Genomic DNA, 13,081 nt, shown 5'->3' with positions numbered 1-13,081 from the left:
TCTCTGATCAGTAATTACTTACAGTCTCAAGTCTCTTAGCCCCCGCTAAGCGGCGGCACTACGGCGACTTCGTCTCCGTCTCCCAGAGTCAGCACCTGGTCGCCGATGGGAACGTACTCCTGACGCACTGCCAACACGACGCCGTCCTGCAGCTCGCACAGTCTGGACACACAAACACTTGTTAGACCTTGATTCGTCTTCACACGTATGTTCATGTGCGCTTTTTTTTTCTTTTTTTACCTTGGGTGCCGCTGTAGCAACAGCTTCCAAAGGTCGTGGCTGCTGATTGGTGTTGGCACAGCAACAGTCTTCTCTTCCTTCACACCTGCCAGCTCAACGCTTTTCGCGAAGTACAACACGCACACCTGAAGGAGAAAAACTATGAATCCATCAGATTATTTACCGTTAAACAGTGAGTTCTGAGTCATTCTCAGGGTTTCAAACTTCCTGTTTCCTGTGTGGAGTTCGTGTTATATTTATTTATCTGAAGCTTTTGTGTCAAAAATGTGCTTCATAAATAAAACAGGAGCTTCATTAAAAGATGTTTTTCCATCACATGAAGCTGTAAAAGGAATTTGCCAGCTCAAAATGAAGACTTTCTTAAAGATACTGTGATGTAACACTGAGGCTACACGTCCCAGGAAACCATGAACAGGAACACTTAACAAACGTTTGGGAAATCTGTTCATTAATCTATTTATTGGAGACTAAACATCAAAAAGCTTCAGGATCAAAGCATTTCTAATATTTTTCCGATCATCAGCGTGTACATTTCTGCTAACACGGGAAAACTCAAACTGCTTCCTGTTTGTGTTTGGAGACATGATGAAGACTTCCTCCTCCTACTCTTCATCATGACAGCTGATAATGAATAATGATGATGGAAGATATTGATATCAAAGTCAGCTTTGAACCACACAATTCTGACTTTTGGCAGTTTTTTTGTGTTTTTTTAACATTTTAGTAAATATTTATTTATTTTTTGTTTTTTAACCAAAAACTGTCATTCTGAATTTATTACATACTTTATCCCCCAAATACTAAATAAATATTTTTTGAGACTTTTGTGATTTGGTTCCCTTAAATACCCTCTTAACTCATCAATTCTCCAGATTTATTACAAATTCTGAGACTTTCGCTAAAGAAGCATCATAAAAACATAAACGGGGGTCAAGGCCCATCTAAAAAAGTCACTGTGGCCTTCAGCTGATTTCTAATGATACCCTTCAACTGTAAATGACATGAATTCATACAGTTTGGTCATGAAAAAACTTAAACGCCCACAGAGTTAATGCAGTGTAAGCTCAGTTGAATTTGTAGTAACCAGCATGAGTGAGGAGGCCAGAGTGGCTGGGCCTGTGCAGCCCAGACTCTGGGAAATACCCGTCGTGTCTCTCTGAAACTGAAGAGGTCGTTCTCCAGCCTGTGAAGCTCATCTTAAAGCATGACAAACTCAAACACTGCAAAACAAATGGACACGTGTTGGGAATTTTCTACCCTAAACGTCAGCTTTACACCTGTGGCTACAACTTAAAGAAGTCCAGACGCTTTTCTTTGCAAGCTCCTTTGACTACGATGACCTGGATGACTGAGAACCTTCACAGACATATTGCCGTACATTTTTGGAGGAACACCCTTCAACTGGTGCGGGAGTATGAAAGGGAATCAAGGAAACTAGCGGATCATAGGAACCATCTCCATTTCAACCTAAGATGCAGACAAAGCAGAGTTGTTTCTAAGAGCCTGCGCCTTGGATCCACGGTCAGGGGATACAGAGCAGACTTGATTCTACAGAGAGCAAAAAATCACTTTTTAAGTGAAAGGATAAGACAGGTCCATTTCACCATAGATGCCCTCCAGATCAAGATCAGCCAGACTCTGCAGGAACTGGAAACCCTTCTACCCTCTCCAATCTTAGAAGAGGTTTACAAGTTTGTGGACAAGGCTCAGCGGGCCCAACACTCTAAAGGAAAAGAAAGACAACGCAGGACATTTCACACCTTGCTTTCAAAAACACACACTCCTCATCCTGAACCTACACAACCCAGAGAAGAAAACACACCTGATGCCAGTCAGGAGAAATAGGTTAAGAACTTTTCAGACAGGATTCTCACTGAACCTGAAAAGAGAGTATTAGCCAAAGGACTCAATTTTGCCATTTCTCCACAACAGTTGCCCATAGTGGACCTCATCACAGCCACAGAATCTGCCATACGGATTAATAAATTATCACAGACAGAAGCAGAGCAAATCAGGATGAAAGTCTCAGCCACGCTCTCCAGTGCCAAAGTCCCTCCGTCCAACCTCACAATACAGGAAAAGAAGGCCGTCGCTTCCCTGAGCAAAGACCACAACATCACTGTTTTACCAGCTGATAAGGGAAGATGCACCATGGTCCTAAACACTACAGATTACCATACAAAGATCACTACTCTCCTCAGTGACAACAATACCTACGAAGCCCTAAAGCGAGACCCCACAAGCAGCTACAAAAAGAAAGTTATAGCTTTCCTTCAAGACTTTGAAAAGGACAAAATTATTGACCGCCTTAAATATCACCGCCTTTATCCAGGGGATGCCATACCCTGCATTTACAGACTTCCTAAAATCCACAAGGAAGCGATCCCACTCAGACCCATAGTCAGTAGCATAAACTCAGCCACTTATAACATTGCAAAACACCTTGCTACCATCCTTGCTCCTCTCGTGGGGAACACCCCACACCACATCAAGAACTCCACCGACTTCACTGACAAGGTCCAGAAACTTACCCTGGATCCAGATGAAACCATGGTGTCCTTTGATGTAGTCTCTCTCTTCACTTGCATACCCACCACGGAGGCCGTGGAGACTGTCAGAAAACGACTACAAGAAGACAGCTCCTTGGAGGACAGGACACCCGATCAGATCTGCACACTGTTAGACCTCTGCCTCATCACAACATACTTCAAATACAACGAAGGCTTCTACAGACAAAAACATGGCTGTGCCATGGGCTCCCCCGTGTCACCTATTGTAGCCAACCTTTACATGGAGGAAGTGGAAAGGAAGGCTCTTGGCTCTTTCAAAGGAAGAGTACCCAGCCACTGGTACAGATATGTAGACGAAACCTGGGTCAAAATCAAGACACAAGAAGTGGAATCCTTCACTGCGCACATTAACTCTGTGGATAAGAACATCAAGTTCACCAGGGAAGACACAAAGGACAACTGTTTGCCTTTCCTGGACTGCGCTGTGCACATTGAAGAGAATGGCAACCTCAACATCGAAGTTTACTAGAAGCCCACACACACGGACCAGTACCTCCTCTTTGACTCCCATCACCCTCTGGAACACAAACTTGGAGTAATTAGGACCCTACACCACCGGGCACAACATGTTCCCTCTAAGCCTGAAGGGAAAAAGAAGGAACACACACATGTAAAGGAAGCACTCAAAACGTGCGGCTATCCTAAATGGGCGTTCTTAAAGTCAGCAAAGAGGCACAGAAAAGAAGACCAGACACCAGCGAGGGAGGATAAGGACAGATGCAACAACATTGTCATCCCCTATGTAGCCGATGTATCAGAGAAACTCAGGAGAGTTTTCTCCAAGCATGACGTCCCAGTGTATTTCAGACCCAGCAACACGCTCAGTCGGAAACTGGTTCACCCGAAAGACAAAATGCCAAAACACAGATTTAACAATGTGGTGTATGCTGTACAGTGCAGCGAGGAATGCCCAGACCTCTACATTGGAGAGACCAAACAGCCACTTCACAAGCGCATGGCACAACACAGAAGAGCCACCTCCACAGGACAAGACTCAGCAGTCCATCTGCATCTTAAGGATAAAGGACACTCTTTCGAGGATGCCAATGTTCACATTTTGGACAGAGAGGACAGATGGCTTGAAAGAGGAGTGAAAGAAGCCATCTATGTCCACTGTGAGCGACCATCTTTGAACAGAGGCGGGGGTTTACGACACCAACTCTCTGCCATCTATAATCCAGTTTTGAGTTACCTCCCCAGACGCCTGAACGCCCACTCACATCCTGGGCCATCTTGAGCTCGCCCGAAACTCTGGCTGATTGGGACCCACACCCAGTTTCACACCTTGGCTCAGGCGATTAGAGGATCATCAGGGGGTCCTTTTGTCCCTCTGTGGGGGGATACTCCCACTAGGTTTATATCTGGGACTCTCCACCATTTGACCCTAGAACTGAAGAAGCTTCTCGGATGAGAGGTGAAACGTCTTCAAGCAACTTAAAGAAGTCCAGATGCTTTTCTTTGCAAGCTCCTTTGACTACGATGACCTGGATGACTGAGAACCTTCACAGACACCTGTGGCTACATTTCTCTGAGGTGTACTGTGTATACATTTTTGCTTACATACTGGTTTAAAGTAGCTTGTTTATCCTTAAATAAGCCTGTAAATTTGACCCAGAGTTCAGGTTTAGTAATCATAAAGGACTGTAATCTTTAAACTGTGATTGCTGACCCCTTTTTAAAATAATACAATAATAATAATAGTAAAGTCCCCTTATCCAACCCACCCTTTAAAGGGGCTCTGGTGCTGATCCTGCAGAATGTCTTTTAAAATTACATTTAATCACAAATGAACCTGAAAATTAAAGTTAAAAATCACATTAGGCCTTTGTTGTTTACCGAAACTGTTACAGACGTGTTTATTCATTCAGTGCGGCTCGGATCTGAGCATGCCTCAGATATTGACTCCTACACTCTCGTATGTTCAGCAGCAGGAGGGAGGACAGAGCATGGAGGTATTCAGGAGACGCATGTTCCTGGAAGTTAGCAAACCGGTATTTAGGTCAGATTCTTCATTCAGCTCAGCAGATACCCAACACTTATGGTTCTTATTCTACCGACAATGGGAGAATAAATCACTTTAATGCCTTAGATGTTTTTAAATATTAGAAATGGTTTAAATATTAATGACAGTTTTCCTTAAAACCATCTAAAAACTCATAAAAAATACAAATGTTACAACTTTTTACCGGATATGTTTTTCCCCTCAACATAACCTGATAAAATACTCAAACTAATTTTGTGTCTTTATCCTTTTAATCCTCTCCCTTCATCTCCAGATTTCACCATCAGCGCAGACCTGCAGACACACGGAGGACAGACACCACCGCAGGTGTGCTGGCTGAAAGGGGGAGGAGCCTTTTGGAGGATCAAGTTTGACCTTTCGTTGTTTGATTAACCTTTTCCTGCTGATCAGCCATGGCGCCCTTAGTTCGCCTCCAAAAGTCCGTTTGAAAAACATCAAATCTGAACATTTTTCACCCCAAACATACGCGTTTCAGTCTAAACACCGCTGATGACGTCATCGTGACATGAGCCGGAGTTCGGCTTCGGTTCGGCTTCGGTTTCCGATCACATGTCTGAGTTTTGTTTGAATGTTTGTTTCCTGCAGCTAGTCTGAACTTCTGTTTCTCTGACAGGTAAATGTGATACAGTCAGCGTGGTGTAACGTCAGAAAACTCGCACAGGTGAGAAAAGACTCACCTGCGCAGTCATGAAGAAACGTGCAGAGGTCAAGCATGTGAGGAAGGTTTCCAGCTGTCGGTGAGCAGCAGGAGACAGGAACGCGTTTGCTTTCTGCAACTTCCTCTTCAGCTTCATGAGCGGTCTGCAAACAGTACAGAGCTGCAATGCTGCCACCTGCAGGTGTAGATGCGAACATAGAGCCTGTCCTGATGGAGGTGCTGTCTCTAAAACAGCAATAAGGATAATTATTAGGCCATATGTAAATAACAAAATAACTTTACAACTTAAAGTAAAATTGGGAAACGTAAAGTCTGGAACAAGTCTTTATATTAAGGGCCATCAGTCAAACAATATTGTTTTGTCTCTGGGCCTAAACAGCGCCTTGTGTGTGACGTCTTCTTTTTGCGCATGCGGCCGCTTTGAGGGTTCACACAGGGCTCAAGACTAACCTTTTGCTACTGTTGCACTGGTGCACTGGCGCACCCAAATTTTTTAACCACATCGCTTAACACCGCAGTTTTACATGTGCACTTTTTTGCGGGGAAAATTGCTGTCCATAAAGACAATATTGATTTATAAATGATTAATTAACAATCTTGTGCTTGTGCATTGGCACTCTTTGATAATATTGTGGGTAATGTTAAACTTATTCATCACGTCGGCCTCCTCTGACGACCTGTTTGCTGCTGCCTGCCGCTAAAAAGGCAATGGGGAGAGGGGACACTTGGGGAGTGCATTTATCGCAGCGTATAATGTGGTGGAAGCAAAAATGCGTCTGGACGCTTTTCTTTTCAAGATCCTTAGACTACGATGACCTGGATGACTCAGAACCTTCACAGACAAAAATGCAAAAGTAAGAAGGAATTCATGAGGACGTTTATCAAATGTGAAGCGTAGTTTGCTGCTGGTTCAGTGAATTTTGGTTGGAGAGAGACAAAACCTGCTGCTCAGAAGCTAGCCCAAAAAGAGTATAGCGTGGACCCGACGCACCACAATCAGTGAGCTGTCGGCTTTCAGCCCCGACGGCGTGTCCGTGTACGGCCATCGGGTGAGAAAGCCGAGAAAGAGAAAGGTAATTCTGATGCGTCGGGTCCGCGCTCTGTGTTTACGTCCTTGTGCAGAATCCATTTACCTGCTCTCATTTACTGTTTGTTGAAATTGTTTTGTGAGCTTTAACCTGAGATTCTGGTGTTTCTGGCCAAATACATTATATTTAAAAGTCAATTCAGGTTTTAATGAATCGATATGGCTTTATTTAAGTTACTCACCTCTCTATCTGCCTGCACTTTCAACTGGACCACGGCCAATCAGAGAGGTCCCACCCCTGACTATCTTTGATTGGTTTAGACCACGATAGGGGCACAATGTGTGTCTGCTGTTGACCACACGGAGACTTTCAGAGTCTTTTGTTTTTCTTTTTTTTTACTCGAACATTTGGTTGGACTCTAGAGCCCTGTCACACTAGAGCACGTTTGCTGTCACATTTTATTTGTAGTGTGAACAAGCAGACAAAAAAAATCGGATTTGATCAAAAAATCGGAATTGAGCATTAAGACCTGCAGTGTAGCCTAAGACTCATCATGATTCTCTGTATTAGAGCTCCTGAGATCCCGAGGAGTCCTCGGACCAGATACAGCATCCAGGCACTCATCCTTTTATTTTAAGGGATTTATTTACGACCCAAGGACTGGATTTCCTCTGTATAACTGAGACATGGTTGAGGGCCGGTGAGTCCAGCGCTTTCACAGATCTCTTACCTGATGACTGCTGCTTCTTAAACTCTCCTCGAATATCAGGCAGAGGAGGAGGACTAGCGGTTGTTTTTAAGAAGCAGTATAAATGTAAACCACTGCCATTATTAACCTCACCTAGTAGCTTTGAACTGAGCATGTTTGAGCTAGGTCGGTCTCACACAGTGCTCTGTGCTGTGGTTTACAGACCCCCAAAATACAATAAGAACTTCTTAAATGACTTTTCTGATCTGTTGGCTGAAATTATGCCAAAATATGATCATGTCCTTATTATTGGGGACTTCAATATTCATGTGTGCTGCCCTGACAAGCCAATGGCAAAGGACTTTTTAAATCTTATTGACTCTTTTGATCTTGTGCAACCTGTGTCTGTGCCTACACAAAAATATGGGCACACGTTGGATCTTGTTTTAACTCACAATTTACCTGTCTCTAACTTAGAGGTTTGTGATGTTGTATGGTCAGACCATAGGCCTGTCCTGTTTGAGGTTTTCCTTCCTTGTACTAAAGTTAATCTTCCTCCTGTTGCTGCTAGGAGCTGTCGTATTTTTAACCCTTCCTCTGCTGGACAGTTCTCTATTGTTTTTAATCAGAACGGCGGCCTTCCTGATTTCATATGCAATGATACAGAAGAACTGAGTACGTGGTTTTATTCTGTCTGCCAAACTGCTTTAGATTCAGTGGCCCCCTTTAAGCTTAAGCAAGTTAAAGCCAAATCTGAACCCTGGCTGAATGAAGACACCCGGGCTGCCAGAAGAAAGTGCAGGAGAGCTGAACGTAAATGGAAGAAGGATCAACTTCAGGTGTCATACCAAATGTTACAAGATTACTGGAATTCTTACCAGAAAACTGTAAAAGATGCTAAGAGGAAACATTTCGCTACTATTATTCAGGCAAATTGTCGTAAGCCTCATGTCTTATTTAAGACTATTGACATGGTCCTTCATGCTCCACAGTCTTCTGTCGAGTCTTCTCAGGAAATTTGTGAAAACTTCCTACACTTTTTTATTGATAAAGTGCTATCTGTCAAAGCACAGACTCCCCAGTCCGTTCCCGACCCTTCTACCCCTGCCCCTAGTTCTGCTGTCTTTGACAGGTTCGAGCCAGTTTCCATGCTCTGCCTGCAGGAGTTGGTTGCTCACATGAAGCCCTCAGGTTCCCCTTATGATGCTCTCCCTCCTCGATTTTTCAAAGAGGTTTTTCTCACTATAGCATCAGCTGTACAATCCATTGTAAATAGTAGTCTGTCCTCTGGTGTTGTACCTGTCAATCTCAAACATGCAGTGATTCAGCCTCTACTCAAAAAACCTGCTCTTGATCCTGATATTATTGCGAATTACAGACCTATTTCCAAACTGCCTTTTATCTCAAAGATTCTTGAAAAGGTAGTTTACAAGCAATTAATGTCCTTCCTAGAAGAACACGGTATTTTAGAAGTTTTCCAATCTGGTTTTAAAGCTTTACATAGTACTGAATCTGCCCTTTTAAGAGTTTTTAATGATGTGTTTTTGGCAAATGACTCAGGTGACTGTGTTATTATTGTGCTGTTAGATTTAACTGCTGCTTTTGATACAGTGGATCATAATATTTTAATTTCCCGTTTAGAGCAGTTGGTGGGTATGCGGAGTACCGCACTGCAGTGGCTCAGATCCTATTTGGCAGAGCGAACTTTCTCTGTGAAACTAGGGGAGTTTGTATCCTCTACTGCTTCTCTTCAATGTGGGGTTCCACAGGGTTCAGTTTTAGGCCCGCTTCTTTTCTCTCTATATCTCCTACCCCTTGGGTCTATTTTCAGGAAACATGGGATTTCTTTCCACTGCTACGCCGATGACTCCCAGATTTATTTCCCACTTAAAAAGATAAATGGCTTCTCAGTAGACCCGCTGCTCAGATGCCTTGATGAAATAAGGACTTGGATGGCTTTGAACTTTTTACATTTTAATGAACAGAAAACAGAAGTGATGGTTTTTGGTGGCGCTTCTGAGGCCACTATTATAGATCTTGGTTCACTGGCACAGTATGTTAAACCAGTCATCACTAATCTGGGAGTTAAAATAGAGGCAAATCTTAAACTTGAAAGCCAGGTCAGAGCTGTTGTAAGATCTAGCTTTTTTCATTTGAGGGAATTAGCCAAAATAAAGCCTATCTTATCGAAAAAGCATTTTCAGACAGTAATCCATGCCTTTGTTACTTCTAGGCTGGATTATTGTAACGCACTTTATTTTGGGGTTAGTGATGCGTCCATTAGGCGCCTGCAGGTTGTGCAAAATGCTGCAGCACGTCTTTTAACTGGAACAAAAAAGTTTGAGCACATTACCCCTATTTTAATTTCACTCCACTGGCTACCTGTACATTTTAGGATTGTTTTTAAAATTCTCTTATTTGCTTTTAAATCTCTTAATGGCCTGGCCCCCCCCTACCTCTCGGAGCTACTACAACCATATACACCTGCCCGTTCCCTTAGGTCCGCCAATCAGCAACTCCTTAAGGTACCGAAAACTAAGTATAAACTTAAAGGTGATCGTGCTTTTGCTGTAGCTGCTCCAAAGTTGTGGAATGATCTGCCCTTGCATGTTAGGCAGGCCTCTTCTCCCTCTGAATTTAAAAGTCTTCTTAAAACATATTTATTCGCTGAAGCCTTTGGCATTGATTAGAGGGGTTGACTCAATTTGTTTTAACATGTTTCAATTTATTGTATCTATTTATTTTATTGTATCTCATTTTAATTTTCTTTACGTATGCTATTAACATGTACAGCACTTTGTGAAACTCTGGTTTTATGTTAAAGTGCTTTAGAAATAAAGTTGGTATGGTATGGTATGGTATCCCAGTTTGGCGTGCCTGGAAAAACCTCCAAAGGAAGCTCCACCTTTCACCTGAGCACCACATTAATCCACCTTCAGTGTTAAGATGCTGAGACTCTTCAGCTACCTCGCTTCAGGCAACTTCTAAGACGTGGAGGGCCATTTACCAGTAAATAAGTCATGTGCAAAATATGTTTACTCTCCCCCACTATTCACAAGAAAAGCCCTGCCTACTGCTAACTGGAGAAATTAACACTCACTGCCTTATAATATTTATTTATTTATTTTTGTGTGTCTAATCTTCACAGCGCCTCCCTGCAGATTTGAATCTACTCTGAAAAGTCAAATCAGATTGTCTGAAGTAAAAAGGAGGCAGAGGTATTGATAACCATTTATGTAGATTAGAAATTTCACTTGTATATAGTAAATAGTTCCCCCCACACACACACTTTTTCCTTTTGTTGCGTGATATAACTCTAACTCACCTTTTCTTGCTGACCTCTGTGCTTCTGTAACACGAGTGAGTTTCGCCTGTGTGGCATTAAGTCTACATCTATCCTCTATGCTTGTTTCTGTCCAGCAGAGGGCGCTGACAGGTCAATGCAGCAGCTAAACTCTGTGGAAATGAACACCAGGAGAAAAGTAGCAAAACCACAGCCTGATCACAGGTTAATTTCAGAGTGCACAGATAGATGAGGACACTGACAGACCTCTACGTGCCTGTTGGATCATTAACTGGCTGTAAATATGTAATCATGTATGATATGCATGTTGTTGTAGACTAAATATGCTCAGACTTGACAGAGGTGGTGGTTTACGACACCAACTGTCTGCCATCTATAATCCAGTTTTGAGATCCCTCCCCAGACGCCTTAACGTCCACTCACATCCTGGGCCATCTGACCTCAGGAAATCACATGAAAGGGTGGGGCCAGGTTTCACAATGAGCTCACCCGAAACTCTGGCTGATTGGGACCCACACCCGTTTCACACCTCGGCTCATGTGATTAGGTAGAGGATCATCAGGTCCCTCTTTGGGGGGAAACTCCCACTAGGTTTATATCTGGGACTCTCCACCATTTGACCTTAGAACTGAAGAAGCTTCTCAGATGAGAGGTGAAACGTCTTCAAGCAACTTAAAGAAGTCCAGACGCTTTTCTTTCCAAGCTCCTTAGACTGCGATGACCTGGATGACTGAGAACCTTCACAGACGCTCAGACTTGACCTTCAGAAGCAGAGCTGAGGTTTCTGACAGAACCTGAATTGAAGAAGACAAAAGTCTGAAGAAGTCAAAGCTCAGTAACACGCAGAGTATAAAGAGAATTTTATTGTTTCATTCTATTTATTATTTAGCTTGGCTCTTCATCGTAAAACCCATTACAGACAGAGAGTAGAAAACTATAAACCACAAATGATAAAGATCTAACAACAAGGCAGCAGCACGACTATGAAACTAATTCATTACTTCATGAAGTAAAACAGTAAATAACAGCAAGACAAAAACACAAACATATAAACAATAATCAAAACCTGAGCCAGATGAGCAGAGCTTAAAGAAACTTTCACTTTACAGGAACTGACTTCAGCATGAAAGACGTTTTTACAATAAACCACAGTCCAGTTTTCTTTCTTGTCAAGAACAAACACAGAGCTAAGAGGTCTTTAAGAGGTTGCAGATGTGAAAAAAGAACAACTATGTCGACGTTTATAAGCCTCCATTTTCTTCAGTGTTGCTTCATTTTAACCACACATCAAAGGAAAACTGACGCGTGGTTAAGAAACGAGAAGGTGTTATTTTTCAGATGAAGCTTCCTTCACTCACTTTGGCCTTTAACACAGTTTTTCTATTCAGAGATTTTCCCTTCGGCTTCACAAACAGGCAACAATTCTGTGTAAGCCAAACTGTGTCCCTAACCCAAGATGGAGGGCGATGTTAATCTTACATGCCCACATATATGAAAAAGTTTTTACTGGTTTTTATTACCCCAACACAAAACTCTAAAAAGCAGAAACACGCACTTCAAAGAGCTGTCAGCTCCTCAAAGTGCATGTGTCAGCTAAATAACAGGTTAAATACACCACATCATCTCTATCAAAGTCAGCGTTAAGCCTTTATTTAGGAAAACTTCATCATAAAACAGTTACTGTCCACCTCCTGCTGCGGTGGGCACAGAAATCTTTGTTCTGGCAGGCGTTCCCGTGACACTGTCCCTGTAGCAGGGTCCCTGTGTCAGGTGTCTTTTTGTTTGCTGTCACCATGGTTGAAGCTCGGTAATGCTGCTAACCTTCACAGACAGCAGAACATCATCTCTGTAAGGTCAGGTCACAGAGCACACAGACAGACACAGGTAAAGCGTGTCAGGGTGGAGCAGGTAATTGCACAGCAGGGCAGGGAGGAGGAAACAAAGGGGAGTAAGAAGCAGAAATCACTGCTCACTGATATTTAGTTAATCTTCTTCTTTCTGCTCCTTTCAGGGATCGCCACAGCAGCTCATTTGCGCATTAAACAACAGCAGCACTTTTAAGCTTGATCAGCTGTTGTTAGAATTTATTTAATATTACTTTCTAGTATCAGCTGATGTTTGCTGGAGCCACAGCTGTAAAAGCTGCTGGTCATGATGTCGGTTTGAATATGTGGTGAGAGGGAAACATGAAGATGAAACCAGGAGATGTCCTTACTGAATCATCAGAGCTGTGATGGAGAAACAGGTTTACCTTTTAGGTGACATGAATGAGTTCAAGGGAAGTTATGAACTGTTTCTGAGAGACAAATAACACCAGGATCCTTTTCTAAGTAGCTGACAGCTGGTAACTGTGCAGGGGCGGGTCTAGCACAGTGTTGCCAGGGGGCCAGGTAGGGCATTAACAGGGAAAAGGGGGGCACAAAGAAATATGTTCTTATTCTCATTTAAAATGTCTGTTATTAAATAATTATCTGAAGATTACAACCAAAGTTTTTATCTGATGTAAAATGTATAGAAATCATACATATACCAACAAGACTGTACATCACTGTCACAACAGCGTCTGTTTT

The 13,081-nt window shown here is 42.7% G+C and overlaps 1 protein-coding gene across 1 annotated transcript; it reads right to left on the bottom strand.

Annotated features, from left to right (window-relative positions):
- Positions 1 to 23: 23 nt before the first annotated feature.
- Positions 24 to 5,628, bottom strand: mocs2 (molybdenum cofactor synthesis 2). Its single transcript, XM_085278813.1, has 3 exons — positions 5,511 to 5,628; positions 241 to 365; positions 24 to 162 (listed from the first exon to the last, which is right to left on the bottom strand). Exons 1-3 carry the CDS (start codon positions 5,625 to 5,627, stop codon positions 36 to 38), a joined length of 369 nt encoding a protein of 122 aa, XP_085134939.1. The 5' UTR covers position 5,628; the 3' UTR covers positions 24 to 35.
- Between the last annotated feature and the right edge of the window lie 7,453 nt (positions 5,629 to 13,081).

Source organism: Mchenga conophoros, linkage group LG7 (assembly GCF_057382185.1).
Source record: "Mchenga conophoros isolate Kocher_MC1m ecotype Shallow Benthic linkage group LG7, M_conophoros_male_GT1.1, whole genome shotgun sequence".
Lineage (NCBI taxonomy): Eukaryota > Metazoa > Chordata > Actinopteri > Cichliformes > Cichlidae > Mchenga > Mchenga conophoros.
The sequence above is the reverse complement of the archived record's forward strand: the minus strand, read 5'-3'. Positions and strand labels throughout refer to the sequence as shown.

Bases quoted from the DNA above. Each gene is read 5' to 3' on its own strand.
- mocs2 (XM_085278813.1), bottom strand. From the start codon at position 5,627: ATGAAGCTGAAGAGGAAGTTGCAGAAAGCAAACGCGTTCCTGTCTCCT. The intron at 366-5,510 runs GTGAGTCTTTTC...TTTCTCCTTCAG, and splicing joins GTTTCTTCATGACTGCGCAG to GTGTGCGTGTTGTACTTCGC. The intron at 163-240 runs GTAAAAAAAGAA...TTGTGTGTCCAG, and splicing joins TTGCTACAGCGGCACCCAAG to ACTGTGCGAGCTGCAGGACG.